Source organism: Palaemon carinicauda, chromosome 26 (assembly GCF_036898095.1).
Source record: "Palaemon carinicauda isolate YSFRI2023 chromosome 26, ASM3689809v2, whole genome shotgun sequence".
Taxonomy (NCBI): domain Eukaryota; kingdom Metazoa; phylum Arthropoda; class Malacostraca; order Decapoda; family Palaemonidae; genus Palaemon; species Palaemon carinicauda.
The window spans coordinates 70,493,393-70,515,177 of NC_090750.1; the positions used below are offsets into that span (position 1 = coordinate 70,493,393).

At 39.5% G+C, this 21,785-nt stretch overlaps 2 protein-coding genes across 3 annotated transcripts in view; one reads left to right on the forward strand and one right to left on the reverse strand.

Annotated features, from left to right (window-relative positions):
- Positions 1-21,785, reverse strand: part of ND-B18 (NADH dehydrogenase (ubiquinone) B18 subunit) — a 298,129-nt gene that overhangs the window by 21,033 nt on the left and 255,311 nt on the right. The window contains exons 1-2 of one of the 2 annotated variants that reach the window (XM_068349722.1): positions 11,578-11,772; positions 5,885-6,053 (exon numbers count right to left, since the gene is read on the reverse strand). In XM_068349722.1, the coding sequence (XP_068205823.1) occupies positions 5,885-6,053; positions 11,578-11,689 (281 nt within the window). In that variant the 5' untranslated portion in view covers positions 11,690-11,772. Of the gene's footprint in view, positions 1-5,884; positions 6,054-11,577; positions 11,773-21,785 lie in introns of those variants that run through there. The other variant, XM_068349723.1, reaches the window with a different exon arrangement.
- LOC137620223 (nucleolar complex protein 4 homolog) overlaps positions 15,171-21,785 on the forward strand; it is a 29,819-nt gene continuing 23,204 nt past the window's right edge. Inside the window, exons 1-3 of the mRNA XM_068350458.1 lie at positions 15,171-15,316; positions 19,369-19,471; positions 20,789-20,884. Coding sequence (XP_068206559.1) covers positions 15,224-15,316; positions 19,369-19,471; positions 20,789-20,884 — 292 coding nt within the window. The 5' untranslated portion in view covers positions 15,171-15,223. The remainder of the gene's footprint in view (positions 15,317-19,368; positions 19,472-20,788; positions 20,885-21,785) is intronic.

Genomic DNA, 21,785 nt, shown 5'->3' on the forward strand with positions numbered 1-21,785 from the left:
CGGACTCTGACCAAAGGCTGGAGACCGTGTGATGCAGCAAGTGGGCCCTAGACACTTCTTTTGATGCATCTGTATAGATCATCAATTCCGAAGGAGGGATGAGAAGATCTTGACCTCTGCAAAGGTTTTCATCTGCCACCCACCAAAGGAGATCTGTTATCTATTTATGAGTGATTGGAACTAGGGTGTCCGGTGGGTCTGAGCGTAGGTTCCACACTGACTTTAGCTGCCATTGCAGGGATCTGATCCTGAGGCTGCCGTTTGGAAATACAGTAGACAGAGTAGAGAGGTTAGGTGACCTAGAAGACGTAACCAATGACGAGCCGATAGATCTCCCCGTCTGAGAAAGGGTGTTGGCACCTGTCTCAACCTGTGTACTCTTTCGTCTGATGGGAAGACCTTCTGTTGGACGGTGTCTATGATCATACCGAGGTATATCAGTCTCTGAGAAGGAACCAGGGATGACTTCTTGAGATTTATCAAGATCCCCAGATCCAGGCAAAACTCTAGAAGCATGTCTTGGTGATGAAGATGGGCTATCTCCGAGTCTGCTAGAATCAGCCAATTATCGAGATATCTGAGGAAGCGAATGCCGTTCTTGTGAGCCCAAGATAACACTAGACTAGAGCGAACACCCAGGTAAAAATCTGAGGTGCTGTTGCAAGATAGAAACAGAGAACCTTGACCTGGTATCTTTTGTCCTCGTGTATGAATTTGTGACACTTCCTGGAAGACAGATGGATTGGGATTTGTAAGTATGCGTCCTAGAGATCCAGTGTGCACGTGGAAATCCCTTGGTCAAACTGCCTGGATGACCATGTCTGCCGTTTTCATCCTGAACGGAGTCTGTTGGACAAACTTGTTTAGGGGCAAGAGAACGAGGACTGGCCTCTAGCCTCTTGACACCTTTTTCACACAATAAAGTCGACTGTAAAAGCCTGCAGACTTGTCCATGACCTCAAGGAGAACGCCCTTCTGCAGTATGGTCTGAACTTTGGGGGCCAGCTCCTTTACGGATCAATTCGCATAAATGCTTAATGGGACTGGATCCAGAGCCAGAGGAGGGAGATAGAATGAACTGGATGCGATACCCAACACCGATCACTTCAATCGTCCAGGAATCTAACCCCTGACGCTGCCACCACTGCCAGAGGCACTGCAGACTTCCCCCCACAGGTGGTCGGTGATGAGAATTGCCATTCCTTGTGGGAGCGACCACCTCGGCCACTTCTTCTACCTCCCTTCTTTCCCCTGAAGGACTTGCTCCCTTTCTGGTCTTTGGACTGAAAGGGGAGCGTAGACACCTTGGAAGGTCCGGAAGACCTTGAAGTCTAGGAGTTGGAGGTAGCCTGCTGATTTTTGGAAGACTGGGACGGTCCTCCGTATGACCTGGATGTCATGGCTCTGTGGAGGAGAGAATCATTCGATGATTTTCTCCACCTTTCAGCGGCCCTCTCAATCTCCTCAGGACCAAAGAGGGAGGGACCCTCGAGAGTGGAATTCCTCAAGCATGTCACTTCCACTTTCGGTACCTACCTCCTACCTGTGAAACCTTCCTATGGTGGTATCCCTTCTCTTGAGTATAGCATTCGACCATAAGTTGACAGTGCGGGGCGATAAGAATTCAAGGGTTCGGGTACCCGACAATAGGAAGGATTCCAAGGACTTCCTTGTGGACTCCTTCAAAAGATCGTGGGAGCGAACAATGTGGCCCAGGGACCCCAACCATAGGTCGAGGCATGAAGCAGCCTGCATGGCATACTCCGCGCCTCGTTCTATGTTGAGGAGCTCAAATGTCGAAACGGAAGCCTTCAAAGCAAGAGAAGGTTTGAGTCGGAAGACCCTTTATTGGAGACTCCCGAGGGTTTGAGGGACATGGTAGAATGAGGTTCATTCTCAATCTCGAAGTACTTCCTTTGTAACACAAAAGGAAGAGGTAGAGATTGAGAGGAGAAACATGCCCTCAAGGAACTATAAGTTCCAGCTATCAGAGAGATAGCTTTCCTTCTGGCTTCTGTCAGTCCCTTAGATCAAAGCAAGGCTGCACTGGTCTTAGGGGGTCTCTGAGTTCCAAGGATCTCGTCAGAACCATCTCTTTATCTTCCTGGGCAGAGGTGCCAGGTTCAGACAGGTTGTTGATACAAGTAAGAACCTGCCACAAGGTGTGGTCCAACTCTTTTCTCTTGTTTCAAGTAAAAGTTCGGACTGGCTGCCCTCGGGAGATATTCTTCACCAGTGTCGATAGGATCATCTACCCTCAAGCTCACATCCAGAGCCTGGGATAGGTCTAAGTTCATAATTGGGTCGCGAGAGGGACATCCTGTCCGCCTCTGCCATTCGGGCTTCTCTCGCCTTGGCGATCTTGGGTCTTGTCTTAAGAGTACTTGGATTCCCTTTGTGCAGGAAAATGCTCTTTCATGATGTTGTCTCGTGGAGCTTGCAAAGGTTTAGAAGCGCTAGCTGAGGGAGTAAAAAAGGCTCTTTCTCTGTGGGTGGTAATGACATTGGACATTGGCCTGGGGGAACTACTTCAATCTGCTGAGGTTGGAAGGGATGGAGAGTGATCTTGGGCGGACCAATATCCCTGCTCGTCCAAGGGTGGATGAGATCAGCGTGAGGTAGAGTAAGGACTCTCATCTTACTATTCTGTTGTCTTGTTAAGACATCCTTAACCTTATCCAGAGATAAGGGAAGATGCTCGAGAGAACGATCTACAAATGAAGGCACCTCGGCACTATATCGAGATGGAGAAGATCGTTGTGCTTTGTCCGAGGAGGACCTCCTCCGAGAATCTAAACTCGTATTTGACGAACCCGACTCGGACTCTAGGGGAATCCATGGAGTAGCCCTGACTGGAACAGTCGGGGGCTTTGGCAGTGGAAGAGCTACCCCCAAGGACTTCTTAAGAGTTGACAAAATAGTACCAACGCAAGAAGGAAGTTCACCACCCTTGGAGAAGTCCTTGGTTTCTAAAGTGAATCCAGGAGGAGGAGAACGTCTCCTAAAAGGGATCTTAGAAGGAGCCTGAGACGATGTAGGTGATATTCTCTGGGGCAACAGGAGATGCTCTCCCGATAAATGAAGATGACCATCGGGGTAATAGGCACGTTCACGTACTTGAACCCTTCTGGGAAGGGTATCGGCCTACCGCTAAAGGTGAAAGTAGCTGGAGGCCAAGGCGGAGGAGTTGGGACAGCGTTTGCTCGCAATTCCAGTACCTCTATTCGCGAATCACTCATAGAAATCCCCGATTTGTACGTGAATTCGCGAGATTCACGAGCAAAATTGCAAGTTTCAAGCATTTATAGGTGGGTTTTGCTAGCAGATGTGCTCTTTCCAGAAGAAACGGGATAATCGTGGAGGTGGAAGCCATGAGAATTCCTGTTGCTGCGGAGGACCGCTCACGCTAGACGTAGCAGGCAGCGAGGGCCTCTGAGCAGGGGCAACATGAAGCGTCCCTCTACAAGTTGGAGAGCACCGCATGGGTGAACCTATCTCTAAAGCACCCCAGGCAACAAATGGTACTGGGGGTAGCTTAGCTGGATGCCTGTCTATGGGTAGTTCAGTAGCAAGATCAGGTCCGAGGTCGTTGAGGTGAAGGACGAGCTGAGGTGCATCGCACGGATGGACTGATTTGACAAGAAACGTCTATACTGTACCCTGATTGTGAACGCGCGGTTCGCGATCGTTAACATCCTGTTCGTGATTGTGAGCGCTTGGCTTGCGATCGTGAGAGGCATGAATGTCTGGAGTGCCTAGCTCGCGAACGTGAGCATTGGCCTCACGATCGTGAACATCGTCTCTCATGATTGTGAACGGCACACTTACGAAAGTGAGCGTCGCCCTCGTGAATGTGAGCGTCGCCCTTGCGAATGTGATCGTTATCCTCATGATCTAGCTTGGCGTGATCTAGAACGCGAGCGTCCAGACCTAGACCTAGATCACCTTGCTCGTGATCGTGATGACTGCGATCACGAGATTTTAGCTAGTGAAGGAGAATGCCTTCTAAGAGAAGAGCACCCAAGATCGTAATGACATGTGACCTCTGTGATGCTCTTCAAATTATTGCGAACGACGATCAGATGACGAGTGTCCCGATAGACGAGGACATGGAGTCTCGTCTCTGCGAGCAGCTAGCAGAAGGAGCGCTGACCTCGCGAAGATCATCATCGTCAACAACCGAAAGGTTCCAGTATGGAGAAACAGAAGGTTGAAGATTAGGAGACGAACAAGGTCCCAAGATGTCGAGAGGAACCATCATCAGTAGGAGGCCGTTGGAGGGGCGAACGTTAGCGATCGCCAGGTTGATGCGTGGAGGGTCCAGGAGAGGGCGACAGGTGGACTTTGCAAACCTCCATAATGTAGGATGTTGAAGTCTCTGGAGAAGGATCTTTCCTAGCACCCAGCTGAAGGAGCTGAAGCAACGCTTCCTTCGTAGGGGGAGTAGAAACCCCTAAGGAAGGCCACACCTGCGACAAGTTTGCAAGGGAAAATGGCTCCCAGGAGGCTGGCTGTGAAGTTGCTCCTCTAGGGGAAGCAACTATAACCCCAGTACCCTGAGGTTGCCAAGGAGTTATTCGGTCTGCGCTCCTGTTTGAACTGCCCCCAGAGGAAAGCACGCGAGAAGGAGCTCTGGAAAGAGGTTTAGGCTTGCGAGAAGAACGCGCTTTCTTCGCCCCTAAGGGAGAGAAATCGTACTTAGCTTTCTTCTTCCTGTGGCATCCAAACTTCTACCACTGGGAGGCAGACCACTCCCTGCACTCACCACAAGGCAAACCGTGCACGCAACAATGCCCCTTACAGATTGGACACAAGGAGTGCGGGTCGGTATCCACCGAAGACATGTAGGTACCGCAAGCGGCACCTTCGCGACCACGACACGTCCGCATGGGAACGTCAAGAAGAAGCACAATCACACCTGAAAAAAGAAACCAAAAATTACAAAGTCAATGGCAGTCTTTTGGCTTGTAGAGAGCAGACGATTCTACAAGCCAAAAGAAAAAAGTGAGGTAGCTTACAGCTGTGAGAGTCTATATAGCTGGCTGGGTAACCCCCAGCCACCCCTTGCCCACCCACTCAAGTGATTAGGCAGGGTTACCACCTCGCACTTTTAGTCTAATGTCCCTTCCAGCTTCGCCAAAAGATAACCTACAATAAATAACATAAGGTTTGTTAGTATGGGAACAAAGCAAAATGTTAACAGACAGATGAGGCAGCAACAAGTACATCTGTAGAGCCTGCAGCCAAAATCAAAAGTGGGAGTTTCGCCTAAGGTTAGGTGGGCAGGGCTTACCTTCCACCTGCCAGTAACTACAAACATCTCTGAAAGTTTAAAAACCACTCGAGCTTTGCCAAAATCATATTCTAACTAAAGGGCTATGGTTTATATTCGTGTAGGAACGAATCTTAAATATGAATTATTTTTTAACCGTTCAAAGATTATCATTACATTACATAACTGAATTGGTTAACCCTTTTACCCCCAAAGGACGTAATGGTACGTTTCACAAAAGCCATCCCTTTACCCCCATGGACGTACCAGTACGTCCTTGCAAAAAAATACTATAAAAATTTTTGATAATTTTTTGAGAAAATTCAGACATTTTCAAAGAGAATGAGACCAACCTGACCTCTCTATGACAAAAAATAAGGCGGTTAGAGCAATTTAAAAAATATATACTGTACTGCAAAATGTGCTGGGAAAAAAATAACCCCTTGGGGGTTAAGGGTTGGAAATTTCCAAATACCCCGGGGGTAAAAGGGTTAAATATGAATTATTTTTTAACCGTTCAAAGATTACGATTACATTACATAACTGAATTGGTTAATACCCTGTAGAGTAACAATAATGAAAGCTATACAATTAAGTTGAAACTTTACTTACTCATCATACTGACAATTGAGATACTCGTGTTTTTCATGAGCACATTTATAGGTAAGGGGCCAGACTTTGTCTCGACAAGCCATATGCTTTATGAGGATGTGTGCACAATAATCTCGATTTTCTAAGGGTATCTTGGCTGAATCCATCTCCTCCTTTGTAGCAATCATAACTGAAAATAAAAGGGTTTGATATATTTCAATTACAAAACCTGTACTTCATAATACGATAATTATGCTGTTGCAATCAAAACTGAAAATAAAAAAAAATTGATATATTTCTAATACAAAGCCTGTACTTCACAACACGATAATCATAGTAAATATGCTCCTCAACTTACAATGGTGTCCACTGTCAGCCAAAAATATAACTAATTTTAAGTACTGTACTGTAATTTGTACTTTTCCTAATTATACAAACCAGAGATGTTTATTAGGTGTATGACTTCCGCAAAGCTGGAACCGGCAGTTAAACTTTTAACAGGGTGCTTGCAGGGTGGTTGAGGAGGACTGTGAAACTTGAAGGTTTCAGGTTTGTATAGTTAGGAAAGATACAAATTACTTAAAATTTGTGATTTGTTTTTACATGTAATACACAAATCACCTTTAATAGGAGACTTATGCTAAGGAGGCAGGAAGTCCCTATGACCAAAACTGCTTTAGTAAACAGACCTGGGATATGACAAACTTTGTTCCTAAGGAGGAGCAAAAGTAAGAATTCCTGTCAACGCCCTAACTTCATGTGCACAGGGATGCAACAGGAATCAGGGTAAGTCAATGAAGAGTCTATATCTTACAGAAGATGCTGTTCAGTGTATAAGCATTATAAGATAAGTGTATACTACAGTTCCATCATCTGCCTTGCTCAGAGGATGGGGGAAATACTTCATTACAATTCAAGAAATACTTCATTACAATTTAAATCTGCAGAGAAAAGTCACTCTGGTGTATAGCTTGCCTGCATCCACGTCCGGTCCAGTAACACAACGGCACGACTGCTGTACCCACAGAGAAGGGAAAAGGAAAGGAAGGACTGCCAGTCCTTTTTACCTTTCCCTTTATACTTATGTCACAACTGTTATCTAAGACAAGATGTTACTTGTCCTGTGAGGAGCTGGGTTCACTACACCACCTGTTGAACAGCTACCAAGTGTTTCAAGGAAAGGTATACCAAGATGGGTGGGTATTTTTCCAGCGGTTGTGAGCAGTGAAGGGTGTCTGGCCTTCATGACCATGGCAAATTCTTCCTTACTTTGTGTGCTATCCTCTTCGAAGGTCCACCTCCTTGGACATCATTCGGTGCATGGGAAAGTTTGATGGTTTTCCCGAAACCATGAAAAGATCAGTCTCTTAACTTTCCTAAAGCTTAGGAAAAGTCTCTAGTGCTCAGGTCTTGAGAGGTGGGTTCTTTGAGTTAGCGTCTTAATCCCCTCCCAGAATGAAGCAGCATGTTGCTTCCTTAAGGGAGTAGATGAAGAAGGTCTTCAACGTAGGATCCTGAATTGCCAGGTTGTGTTCTTTTCGCTAATGTTAAGGCAAGCAGGAACAGTCTTCTATGTCAGATCACAACCTGACGTCCCCTTGAGCATGGACAGTTCTCACAAAGTGTTAATGTTTAAGCCCTTCAGTCATAGTACCTGGCTCAAGGTCAAGAGGTATTGTATATTACAGTATAGACATGAATGTTGTGCCTAAAAGGCTGTATCTACACCAGAGATCATGAACATAACCTATTACATGACTGAAATCATGTGTTGAGATACTGCCGCTAGACTGGCCAGATAGTACGGTAATATTGCCTATGTACTGGCAAGCAGTAAGGGCGCTGGGATGGACTCTATAGAAATATTACCAACAGTACTACATCGGATCCCTCACTCGGGTTACGGCTCAATTTTTCTTCGTCTACACATATACCGAATAGTTTGGCCTATTCTTCACACTTCTCCGTCCTCATAAACCTGACAAGACTAATTTTACCAGACAATTCACCAACAATTATTCTCGCCTGTTGGGGCTCTTCAGCTTATATCATCCTGCTTTTCCTACTAGGGTTGTAGCTTATAATAATAATAATAATAATAATAATAATAATAATAATAATAATAAAAATGATAATAATGAGCCTTTGTAGTTTGTTGGGACAGGCTTGGGACCGCCAGAAATTAGAGTAAAAAATGTCAGAAATCGGCTCTTTATTTCAAGGGAATGATCACAGAATGAAATAGTATTGAATTCACTAGTTTTTTAAATACTTGTCCCAACAAACTACATACTAGGACAGGGTCGTAATCACCAGAAAATAGAGTAAAAAATGTCACCAATCAACTTTTTCACAAGAATTTTAACAGAATAAGATAATGAATTCACTAAATTTGTAAACTCTCGTACCAACAATGTACATACTAGGACCACTCAGCGCATGAATGTCGGAAATGTGCGAGAAAAATGGACAACAACTAACACAAACTTCCCCCACTCTAACCTGACCTACAAGCCATGTCCTTACCTTCCTAATGAACTAGCGGGAGGCTAACGCCTGCCTGCGACCCACCAAATACTGTCGCTATCATAAAAATACCACAAAACCACCTAACCTAACCTAGTAGTTCCCAGGTCACAACCCCTAGCCGGAGACAAGCCCCGGGACCCCCCTTCCCCGGTCTCTCTCCTACACAATAAAAGCAATGGGCAGCACTCTAAATTATATCTTCACCACATTGTAATAATAAAAAAGTTACTCAGGATTACCTTAATATTTGTAGTTGCTAAAGTCGAAATCCTCGGATTCTTGCATCTTCAACCTCTTTCGGGATGGAGGATTAGGGCAACATCACCAGCTTTACACTTTTCACAGGGACCCCTACTATCACCTAAGAGCCCTTCACGAAATCAAAAATGAGAAAATTCTGGGATAACTCGAGGAAAGTCCCATAGGTCTAAAAGCCTTATTGTCCTCAATGCATCAAGCTGATCTATACAAGTAATAAACTCAACATCATCGCTCAAAGAAAAACGCTAACGGCGGTTAGCGTTGGAAAGCCGACCTCGTTCAGGTCAATCTCGAGTCGAGGGGGGGTGTTAAAAACTTTGAAATCACGCGGCCAACAAAAGTAGGCCTACAAGCGCACGGAAACGAAAGGTTAGTTTGGGTGGATTGTTTGACACTAGCTTAATCTCCCAAAACATCTTATCTAGATGTTGGCTAACATAACCTTTAGTTATATACTGTATATAACATATTAGTGTTCGGCATAATTTCAGGACGTGTCCCAACAACCTACAATTTTAACAAGGGGTTAAATATGTAGATTGTTGGGATTAGCAAAAACATAAGTCCGAACATCAATAATTGTTCAATCTTGCGCCACCAGCTGAAAGCAATGCTTGGGGGAAATTTTACGATCGAATAACTTGGCCGTGGCTTCAGCAAACGACGCATTATAACGACCTTTCCCCAACCTAACAATTCCTGATAATTATTACAGCAGTATGAAATGCCACTGTAAAGGACGTATCCCAACCAACTACAAACTTAACCGAGGGGTAAGAACATACTGTATATTGATAGGACAGCATTAAATTGTATAAACGAACGCTTCTTAGCCTGGGACGACACGGATTCTATCTATTGGGAAAGTTTGAAAACTAAGCAGGAGCTACCCGTGAATTGTGTGCGGACCGGGCTGAACTTGGAAAATATTGCCGATGTAAAGGTAAATTATAATATTTAAAATGATAAAATAATTTCATATTATGGTATATCGGATCATAGTAAAGAACATTTTCCCCATAAAGAAAAACGGTTTGATAAGTAATAAGAAAGATATCACTTGTCCCAACAAAATAATTCTACCCAGAGCTTATAATAATAATAATCATCTATATATTAATACGATAGCGTGTTATTTATTTTGTGCGTCACGCTTTAAAGAAAACAAAAATAATTTCATGGTATACTCTTACAAATTCACATTAGACTTTGATTACTTAATCAAAGCACATCTTATATAGTTTTCCCAGTTTTGTCTTTAGCATCCGACTTTTTTTTTAAATATTAGACAAAAAATTGAGTTCTATCAATTTCCATAACCTAGATTATAAACTCAATCTCGGGCCGGGTAGTTTGTAGCGCTACGGGCAAGCGTCCTAATTTGCTTATTATCGCTCCGACTGTTATCTTGTATAGAATAAAAACGTTTGGAAATGGTCTACGGATCTTATGTTGTGTAAGGGGGGGGTAAGGACACGGCTTTTAGCATAGGTTAGGTGGGTTTTTTAAGTTAGCTTCTCCCGTCGTACACGTAGGTAAGGAAACTGTTGTGTAAGGGGGGGTGGCGGGTCCAGAGGGGCGAACCCCCCCTGGGTAAGGATACGGCTTTAAGCATGGGTTAGGTGGGTTTTTTAAGTTAGCTTCTCCCGCCAAAATCGTTTTTAGAACGACGGCCAGTTCAGAATATTCCCCGTTTTCTACGGGATCTGGCCGTCACCCTACAAACACTCCCTCGGGCCTTTTCGTTCAACGACTAATCCGTTCTTATGGTAAAAGGTTCCTAGGTTACAGTGCCCTGTAATACACTACAATAATAACGATTTCTTATAATTCTGATCACTCTTTGCTTCAAATCTTCCTAGACAATACTCAATTTCCTGTCCACCTATCATATTCAATGACCATTAATAAAGCTCAAGGACACACTTTCGATAAGGTTGGGTTCTACCTAACACCACCTTGCTTAACTCATACACAACTTTATGCAGCCTTCTGAAGAACAAGGTCTATGGGGGTCTATGAACAGTGTTGAGTGAAAATTTTTCGGAGCCTTTGTAGGGTGACGGCCAGATCCCCGTAGAAAACGGGAATATTCTGAACTGTGGCCGTCGTTCTAAAAACGATTTTGGCGGGAGAAGCTAACTTAAAAAACCCACCTAACCTATGCTAAAAGCCGTATCCTTACCCAGGGGGGCTGCGCCCCCCCGGACCCCCCCCCCCCCCTTACACAACAGTTTCCTTACCTACGAGTACGACGGGAGAAGCTAACTTAAAAAACCCACCTAACCTATGCTAAAAGCCGTGTCTTTACCCAGGGGGGCTGCGCCCCCCCTTACACAACATATCTAAGATCCGTAGACCATTTCCAAACGTTTTTATTCTATACAAGATAACAGTCGGAGCGATAATAAACAAATTAGGACGCTTGGCCGTAGCGCTACAAACTACCCATCCTCGGAATACTTCTACTCATGGCCAGAGAAGAGGAACTACCTACTCTAGGAATATTGTATATAAAGAAGTTTTGTAAATTGTTTCATGCATTGCTCATTTTTTAAAATAAACATCCAAGTCAAATTTTTTTCAAATTTTATTCAAACATGTATAGGTTAGGAACAATATTGAAAATATTGGTATTATTTCGTGTAATTTACACGGGAATATTTATTTTAGTATAGTTACTGTTATTAAATATTTAATTTTTCCTAGTTTCCTTTCCTCTCGGGGCTAATTTCCCTGTTGGAGCCCCTGAGGTTATAGCATCCTGCTTTTCCAACTAATGTTGTAACTTAGCAAGTAATAATAATAATAATAATAATAATAATAATAATAATAATAATAGAAAACACGATATTGGGCTTATAGCCATTGCCTTTCAACGTACCCTACTATAGGGTAATCCTACGACCGTACACTTCACTTACCCCTTTCTTTTCTTCCTTCGCCGAATCCATACAGGGGATCAAACGTAGGTTCTTTTGTGTAATCAGGTATGGTGGCCGGATCAGAAATGTAATGTGAAAAAACAGTACCCATGATTGCAAAATTTGTTAAATTTAGCAATTTGTCGGCCTCTACACAGCTGATTCCCGACAGACTTGGCCCTAGCGAAGTATTTTCATCACAATTATATGTAGAAAAAGGACATAACACGGGTTACATAGATCTCCAACCACGAGTTGTTGTTGTTGTTGTTATTATTATTATTATTATTATTATTATTATTATTATTATTATTATTATTATTATTATTATTATTATTATTATTATTATTACTTGCTAAGCTACAACCCTAGTTGGAAAGGCAGGATGTTATAAGCCCAGGGGCTCCAACAGGTAAAATAGCCCAGTGAGGAGAGGAAAAAAGTTAAAATAAAATATTCAAGAATAGTTACATTATTAAAATAAATATTTCCTATATAAACGATAAAAAACATAAAAAAACAGGAGGAAGAGAAATAAGATAGAATAGTGTGCCCGACTGTACCCTCAAGGCCTCAAGAAGAGAACTCAAGCCCAAGACAGTGGAAGACCATGGTACAGCGGCTATTACATTACCCAAGACTAGAGAATAATGGTTTGATTTTGGAGTGTCCCTCTCCTAAGAGAGCTGCTTACCATAGCTAGAGTCTCTTCTATCCTTACCAAGAGGAAAGTGGACATTGAACAATTACAGTGCAGTATTTAACCCCTTGAGTGAAGAATAATTGTTTAAAAATCAGTGTTGTCAGTTGTATGAGGACAGAAGAGAATCTGTAAAGAATAGGCCAGACTATTCGGCGTATGTATAGGCAAGGGGAAAATGAACCGTAACCACAAAGAAGGATCCAATCTACTGTAGTACTATTTAGCCAGTCAAATGATTCCATAACTCTCTAACGGTAGAATTTCAACGGGTGGCTGGTGCCCTGGCCAACCTACTGCTTAGAACAGACAAAAATCTGTTTTACGTCAGCGGACAGTAATTCATGTCAACATTATGTAGTCTAAAAATATATATAACATTCAACATAAATAATACATGGTATGGGTTTCCATTTTAGTTTGAAAACAGAGGTGGAATAAAAGACTTCTTTGGTCGCTGCAACCTCACCATCCTTGTGAGCTAAGGAATTTTAGGCATAAAAATACATGTTCGGTAGTATCTTCATCATTGCACAGGTCACACAAATATCTTCATATTTTCCCCTGAAATTTGCTTATAAATTGAGAATATTTAATCTTGTCTTCATTACAAGGGATGCCTTATCCAGACTCATTTCTCTGATAAAAGCTGTGGGCCATTTACTTTAATAAATCTTATTTTTTTCATCATTTTCTTTTTTCTTTAATAGTTTCTTGCAATGGTGATACAATATTTTTTTTATTATTATCTTCATATTTTCCCCTGAAATTCGCTTATAAATTGAGAATATTTAACCTTGTCTTCATTACAAGGGATGCCTTATCCAGATTCATTTCTCTGATAAAAGCTGTGGGCCATTTACCTTAATAAATCTTATTTTTTTATCACTTTCTTTTTTCTTTAATAGTTTCTTGCAATGGTGATACGACAATATATTTTTTTTTTATTATTTGCTGGTTGACTATTTTCCCCTGAAATTTGCTTATAAATTGAGAATATTTAAATCTTGTCTTCATTACAAGGGATGCCTTATCCAGATTTATTCCTCTGATAAAAGCTGTGGGCCATTTACCTTAATAATTCTTAATTTTTTCATCACTTTCTTTTTTTCTTTAATAGTTTCTTGCAATGGTTCCTGGTTCCTTATTGCTCACTCCGCAAAATAAGTTTGCGGGCACTCTATCTCTTTATAGATAGGTGCAAAGCTTCTAAGCTTATTCTTATTATTAAGTTTATATCATCTGTGCCTTAAATAAATTAATATCATAATGAGGTTCACAATCTTTACTTTTATTCCCTTATACTTTGAAATTGGATACGATAACACCTTGCTATCATCATAGTTTCTTACAGGTTCAGGTTCTGGGGTGAGGCATAGCCTTTACAACGGCGCCTCTAACGCTTATCTTCTTGTACTGTTTTGTCTTTTCTTCCACATTATGTTCAATACTTCTTTTTTCTTTTCTATATTTGTTTCACTAAATAAAAATAATCCTACTATTTTCTTTGGGTCTTCGTCGTATGGTTGTTGTAGCTCAATTACTGGTGCTACTATAGTGTGAGGTCTACCGCCATATGTCGCCTACCCAGGTGGAGGGTGAGGTCTACCGCGTGACCAGCGTCCCAGAGCCCCGCACCTAACCATGAACTGCCCAAATCCATCAAAAACGTGACCTGCCCATATAAAAGGAAGCAAATGGATCTCCTAAATCAGTTTTTCCCCTCGGCCTAAAAGAGATATCAACATTCTACAGTGAACCACCAGCAACAGGAGCACACACACAGGCAATTGAGCGATCGTGGTTGGACGCTAAAATGATGATTCTGAAGAGATTAATGCGAGGTGTTGGTCGTCAGCTGTTCCAGTCTCATCTTGATCATTTTTGCTGGAAGGTGATGAAAAAAACTTCCAAAGATCTAGTATGTAAGAAGTGTGTATCGCTAGAGTAAATGTATGGAAATATATGATAACCTGTTTGATGTACGAAGTATATCGCTGGGATATATGTACGGAAATATATGATAACCTGTTTGATGTACGAAGTGTATCGCTAGAATAAGTGTATGGAAATATATGATAACCTGTTTGATGTTCGAAGAGTGTATCGCTAGAATAAATGTATGGAAATATATAACATGTTTGATGTTCGAAGAGTGTATCGCTAGAATAAATGTATGGAAATATATGATTTATTTTTACCTTTATTCCTTTTTTTAATGTAATTAGAAATCCAATTATCTATTTAAGTCATTTTTAAGATATGTGTAAATTAAGTGTGTATTGCTTAAACAAATGTATGAAATGTGTTTTATCTCTGAGGGATGAATAATTCAGCGGTAGACCTCACGCTATAGTACTAACGGGAGGTAGATCTCACGCTATAGTGTGGTAGACCTCACGCTATAGTAGCACCCAATTACTTTATTCCTTTCTTTTCTATATTCCTGGCAAAATAACAAAAAATGTATCAAATCTTCCTCCTCATTTTCACAAAAATTACAGTTTACATTCCCTCCATTGTGTCTATTTACAATATTTAGTTTTAACGTATTAGTTCTTGCTCTAAAAAATATCACTGAAGCAAATGTATTGTCATAAATTAACTCTTCTTTCATTTCTTTCTTCCACGTTCTATATATTTCTAAGCTCACTTTACTTTCTATTTCTTCTTTCCACTTTTCAGTATCCCACTTTCTGGTTTCCGTTTTTATTTCTGCCTTGTTCATTCTTCTTATTTGTCTTATACCTAAACTTAATTCTTCCAAATACTTTACAGGTTGTTTCCACCATCTTCCTTCTTTTTCTGAATATCCTGGATAATTACAATATTTTTATTATTATTATTTGCTGGTTGACTGTTAACTGGAGAATATCACTAGTTCCAATGCACGGACGTAAACATTAAGATCTAGAGTAGATACTTAACGCGTAGTAAACAGAACACATGGCCCCTCTCCGCGAAATGTCTGTTAAAGACTTCAAAGAAGATAAAGTAAAAAATGCTAACGTGATAGTAGATTTTCTTCAAAATCTAGAGGTAAGAATTAGAGCTTTTGATTACTATTTGTTCATATATTGTTGAGGTTAGGCCACAATAGTCGTAAGACCTATCCTAACCTACTACTTGCTCTAAGGGCAGTTTTCTTGGTCACAGGGCAAATCCTGTGCCCTACAATATCTGTTTGTTGTATACATTCTTAGGTATCTATTGTATCACAGCGTAATTCGTGTAAATTGCCAAATTCCCATTATGGAAGCTCTGGTATTATTTTATACACAGCCAATATACAGTACCTAAAAATGTGGACATGCAGTTTTACTGTATTACAGATTTTAATTTCGAACAGTAAATATATGGCTTCTTGCAGAAAATAACGTGATTTAACCGAATTTGACCTTCATTTCAACAGCAAACTAAAACAATTAATAATTTGAACACATAAAACCCCAATCGGAAATAAATAGGGAGCCTTTGTATATCAGCGTCCAGTTCCTCATGCGTTCATTAAAAATGGACATCAACTAACCTCGACTTTCTCCCCTAAGCTAAAAGCCGTGTCCTTACCTACCCCCGCAACCCCCCTTACACTGCTATTCTAAGTTAAGACATGATAATACATACAGGTGGCCGCTATTATACATACACCATATAAATGCTAACAATAGGTAATTTTAAAATATATCTATTTTCTCATTGAAAATTTCTTTTGAGTTGTGCCACTCGCTGTACGTTGCTTTCATTCTATTGTATGAACTGTACATGTTCGTTGATGCCGTAATGGCAGAAGTGACTTCCACAAGTTCAAATTGACCAAGTGATTGGGATTTTTCCCACTCGGTGCATTTTTAAAAAAAAATTCCTCCTTCATATTTGAATTTCCATCTATGAATTTGAATGATTTCTGATGACATATTAGCACCAATAGAATTAATTGTTTAGATCTGGTATTGTTTGATTTTTTAGATTATCTACATATCTTATGATGGCTCTCGTCTAAGTGACGTGTAGTGGTTGCGTGACAGATCATTGGCAATTTATAAAGAATTTTTATTTAGATTTTGTAAAATTTATGAGTATCTTTATACAGTCTCATGGTATTTTGCCTAATTGAGTAACTTTCCCTAATTGTAACTTTTCTTGCTCTGACGGCAGTGATCAACTTCAATTTTATTGTGGACGATATAGAAAAACTCGCAAAACATAAATGGGAAAAAACTATTATAGTGCGAGTTTATGTAAAGGCTCCTTTTTAGATGAAACAAACTTACAACCTTGGAAAATCAATTTATTTGTTAACCTCTGGTTAGACATGGGTTTAGTATAAAACCATTTTTAAATGTTTGCACTGGTCCAGCATTTTGCAGTGAGGTGACTTTTAACTGGGTAAACAATTGAGAGCCCGTTGGTGATCAGGGAATCATTGTTTAAATAGAAGATGCAAGGACAAGACAGAAGTGCTTGGACCTTGATTCCCATAATCAAGAGATATTCTGTTAGGATCCATTGTAATTAGTATGGCTGGGCAACGTATAGAACCCTTCTAAACGTAGGTGACTCTCATAAAGTAATTAATTATAGTGTAAACTTTTTTAACCCAGAAGATAGTGGTATTCATACCCAAATAGTAGAGCGATTGTGGAGGATTGAATTGAATATAGGATTTAGGCATCAAGCCAAGCACTGGGGCATCAAAGGCCATTCAGCGCTATACAGTATAACGAAAATCATTCAATCATATCTGTATACTCACACCATTTAGTATAATTTTAACCTTTAATACAAATCGCAACATTTTCATACAATAAAAGCGATTGTGGAGGAACATTTAGGAAACGTGAAAGAGTGGGGTAAATGGGCTGGAATGAGGTCAGCATACATCAAACAGTATCTAGGCCACTATGTTTTCCTTGATTTTTTAGGTAATGATGTTCACTATAATATTTTCTTGGAAGCCACAGATGACGAGTTAAAGGATTCCAATAGTGATTTAGGCAAACATTTATTAATTTTCTTTAGTGGGCTCTCAATTGTAGAATTCTTAAAAACTGAAGCCAAAATCATATCTGAAATCAAGTGTTTAACCAGTGTGCTACTTTGGATTGTTCATTTTTTCGTGTGACCAATAGACCTCCTAAGGGGGTCCATGGCTTGATCCCCCCAGCTAGGACAATGGCAAGACAGTGAACATTTTCCTAACTAGGTTAGGTTAGGTTAGCTAGTGATGTTGATTATCTTTCTTAAATTAAGGTTAGGTTAGCTATTGCATTCAATTATTGAGTAATAAATAATTGGTAGGCGAAGTCTTGGGAGAACCATGCATTTGAAGTGTCTTTTTGTACATGTATTGGTAAGTCGTAAGTTCATAACCGTGTAATTATCGTCAATGGTTGTCAATGCATTTTTCTATGCGAGTTTTTGTTTTATCAGTAAAATTGGGCTGCAGAATGTTTTTTTCTGGCAGTATTTATAGTCATACATTGCTATTCATTGAAACCTATCCTTACAGTACTGTCATGTGCAAAGTGTAAAACTATGCGAAACTCCTCAGGTATTAAGCAGTTATGCTAGTTTAGGCCCTAGTTACTTTATTTTTTCTTACTAACATACAGTAATAACAAATTTATACTTTCAGCCTTCAGAGGGATATCTATCATGACAACAACCTTGGTTCATGGATGATTTAGTTGGTGTTACTATAAGCTTGTATAGTATCAAAGAGCTATTTAATGAATAAAATTAAATGAATGACAATAATTATCTAGAAGGTGAAAATCAAATTTAAGTTAATAGACTACCACCACTTACATTTATGTATGTACACCTTAACCCTTTTACCCCCAAAGGACGTACAGGTACGTTTCACAAAACTCATCCCTTTACCCCCATGGACGTACCGGTACGTCCTTGCAAAAAAATGCTATAAAATTTTTTTTTTCATATTTTTGATAATTTTTTGAGAAAATTCAGGCATTTTCCAAGAGAATGAGACCAACCTGACCTCTCTATGACAAAAATTAAGGCTGTTAGAGCAATTTAAAAAAATATACTGCAAAATGTGCTGGGGAAAAAATAACCCCTTGGGGGTTAAGGGTTGGAAATTTCCAAAGAGCCTGGGGGTAAAAGGGTTAAGGTGTTCGAGTATCCTTTAAAGATTTCAGTGCTCATAGAAATAAAATTAAATTCTCTTATGGTCCTGAAACATTTATGGAACTACTGTACTTGTGTGTTCATTGGTAAATAGTAGAAAGAAATTTTTCAAGTAACACATTAGGGTAGGTATGAAATTGGTAGCTCTTTCATAATAAGAACCTATTATTTAAAATTTTTATCCAAATGGCTAACAACAACTGATTGCTAAAAGAGTAATGCCCCTTCTTTTGTGTTCAGCTCAAATAAATGATTCTCAGAAGGAAGCCCTGAGGGGCAAAGTGGCTCAAACAGGACTGAAATATGTATGGGTACAGGGTTATGAGTAAGTGGGTGAGGGTAGTTTGTAGCGCTACAGCCAAGCGTCCTAAGTTGCTTATTATCGCTCCGACTGTTATCTTGTATAGAATAAAAACTTTTGGAAATGGTCTACGGATCTTAAATATGTTGTGTAAGGGGGGGGGGGGGGCAGTCCCCCCTGGGTAAGGACACGGCTTCTAGCATAGGTTAGGTGGGTTTTTTAAGTAAGCTTCTCCCGTCGTACTCGTAGGTAAGGAAACTGTTGTGTAGGGGGGGAGGGGGGCGAAGCCCCCCGGGTAAGGACACGGCTTTTAGCATGGGTTAGGTGGGTTTTTAAAGTTAGCTTCTCCCGCCAAAATTGTTTTTAGAACGACGGCCATAGTTCAGAATATTCCCGTTTTCTACGGGATCTGGCCGTCACCCTACAAAGGCTCCTCGGGTGAGAAATGGAATGATCATGATAAAAGTGTATTGGCTTAATGAAGTAAGGGGCAGGGCTATTCAGTAGTCTATTTTAGTACAAATGCAGAATGGATCTAGTATATGTGATATGTATGATTTAGGAAATGGAGTCTAGCATTTTTTTCTTTTTCAAAGAAAACCAGCCATTGTATTGACAGCCATTTCATTAATATTTTCAGGATAATGATGATAAGGAAGTTAAATCTGGAATTATCGGACTTAGAGCCATCTTCTTGCATTTACTGAAGAATGGAGACATTAAAACCCCTGCAGAGATACCAGGTAAAACCAAGAGGTAACACTTTAGTTTGAATCAGTATTATTAGTAGTTAATTTTTTTATGGTAACAGGATTTCATTTACAATATTATCGAGAAATGTCATCTGCAGATGACCAAGGTCCACAAGATTAGACCCTATTTCCTAATTAAATGTATTGAAAATAGGAAGAAAGAAAAAGTATTCATGTTCATACATACCCACAATTTTCTTGTGATTATACATTAATAAAAATAACAGCAAAATGTGCAGGAATAAATTTCTATAATTTTTTATTTTTTATTTTTTATTTTCTCTCATTTTTATTTGACTAGGAGGCTATCCAAAGTAATTTTTCATAATTATTCTTTGATATTAAACTATAGTAAATCAATACAAAATGTAGTTTGTTGATGTTTGTTAAAAACTAAAATCCTTTGCAATTAGTGTTAGTTGTTAGTCAGGATTACTTCAAGAATAATAATTGTACACTTCAATAAAGTGGTTGCATCAAATTAGTTTTATATACAGTATTTATCAACAGAAATTAAAGTTTCATTTACAATAGAAAATCAGAAATACCCTGTCTTATATAATAATGATTATACTGTTATAGTAAGAAAAAGCAATTATTAAAATCATAGGAATAATAATGATCAGTAAACTATATATCTTGTGGCAGCTGAATGAACAAAAGTAGATGAACAGATGTAGATTTGAGACCAAAATGTACATTCGTTGGCTACTTTTTCTTTGTTACATTCATTACATTTTTTATTTATAGACCTCTTTTACCATAAGAATTCAATTATATTTGCATTACAACATTCGTCTAATAAAATATGATGTATTGATAAGCCTCTAAGAAGTAATTTTGAGTCAGTATCAGGCAGACAGTGTACAGGACAGCAAATCTCTCTATGAAATTTAATAACTATAAATCAAGTCCATAAGGTATAACTGATGATTTTTTTTGTTTAAAGACGTAATCAAAAGAACACTTACTTCTGTGAACAACAAGTTCTCCTCCAAGTTCATTATATTTCATAAGAAAAAGATAAATAGCCTGGTTATGAAGAGTAATCTTACAAATGCGAACTATAATTTGAATTACAGAGGAGATATGTACCACTATATGTACATGTTCAGTTGAAGAGTGCAAGCAAACTTCTTTCTTCAAACAGGAACACCAAAAATTCTTACCTTTAAGTAATGTGACATCAGTCTGTTGAGAGCATTGCAAGTTACTAACACAGCTATAATTGACAGCTCTAAGGAAAAGTAAAACAGGATTAATATTTGGGTTATGTTTAGGATTTCAATAAATCTCTTTCTATTTCAGATGACCTGATGACAGCAAGTCAAAAATTTGATAAGTGGCTATTTGCGAGATACAACGAAACTTTCCAGAAATTAATTAGCCTTCTGAGACATGAAGGTTAGTGCTGCTTATAAATGCTTTTCTGTGAAGTACTGTATTTTCAGTTTCTGTAACCTTCTTTTATATACCATAACAATTGGGGTTTAATCAGACCTCACTTTCCAGAAGTGATGATCTTTTTGCAGCTTCCAAATGTGGTGGCGATACATATCCCCTATTAAATTACAGTAGTTACAAAATTTTGTAAGTGATGTTTAGGAGTCGTACAGAAATGTAAGGAGATATGTTTATACATTAAAGAGACTTGTTATACATTATCCTTTATACTAATTCTTTAATTTGGTGAAGTGCTCTCTCTTTAGTTTCAAAGCTCCTGTTAATTTATCACTACTCGGTAGTTTAATCCCCATAGGGATGTACAGTACTGCCATCCGTGCACCTCTTTGTTACTTAACAGTCTTTGCGTCTTTCTCATCCTTAGCGGCACTCACTTTTTAGTCTTCTAAGTTCTATAACTCCTTTCTTGCATCCTTTCTTCCAATTTGCTGTCCAACCACTAACTTTTACTTTGTATAGTAGCTGAGGGTTTTCCCTTGCGTTTAATGTGGGTGCTGAATAACCTTCCAGCTCAATTGTTCCATTCTACAGTATGTCCCAGATTCATACATACATACATACACCAAGGCACTTCCCCCAATTTTGGGGGGTAGCCGACATCAACAAATGGAACAAAACAAAAAAAGGGGACCTCTACTCAGATTCATAAATGCAATAAATAAAATCAATAACTATTTATTTTAACCAGATACCAAATTTACATTAATGTAAACTGGCCAAGGAACCTATTGGATTGTTAAATAGGAAGAAAGCAAAGTAAGTGATTGTAAATTACAGAAAGGAATATGTGTCCTATAGTGTTATTTCAAGGGACCTTTGATATTACTTACAGTGGTGAACC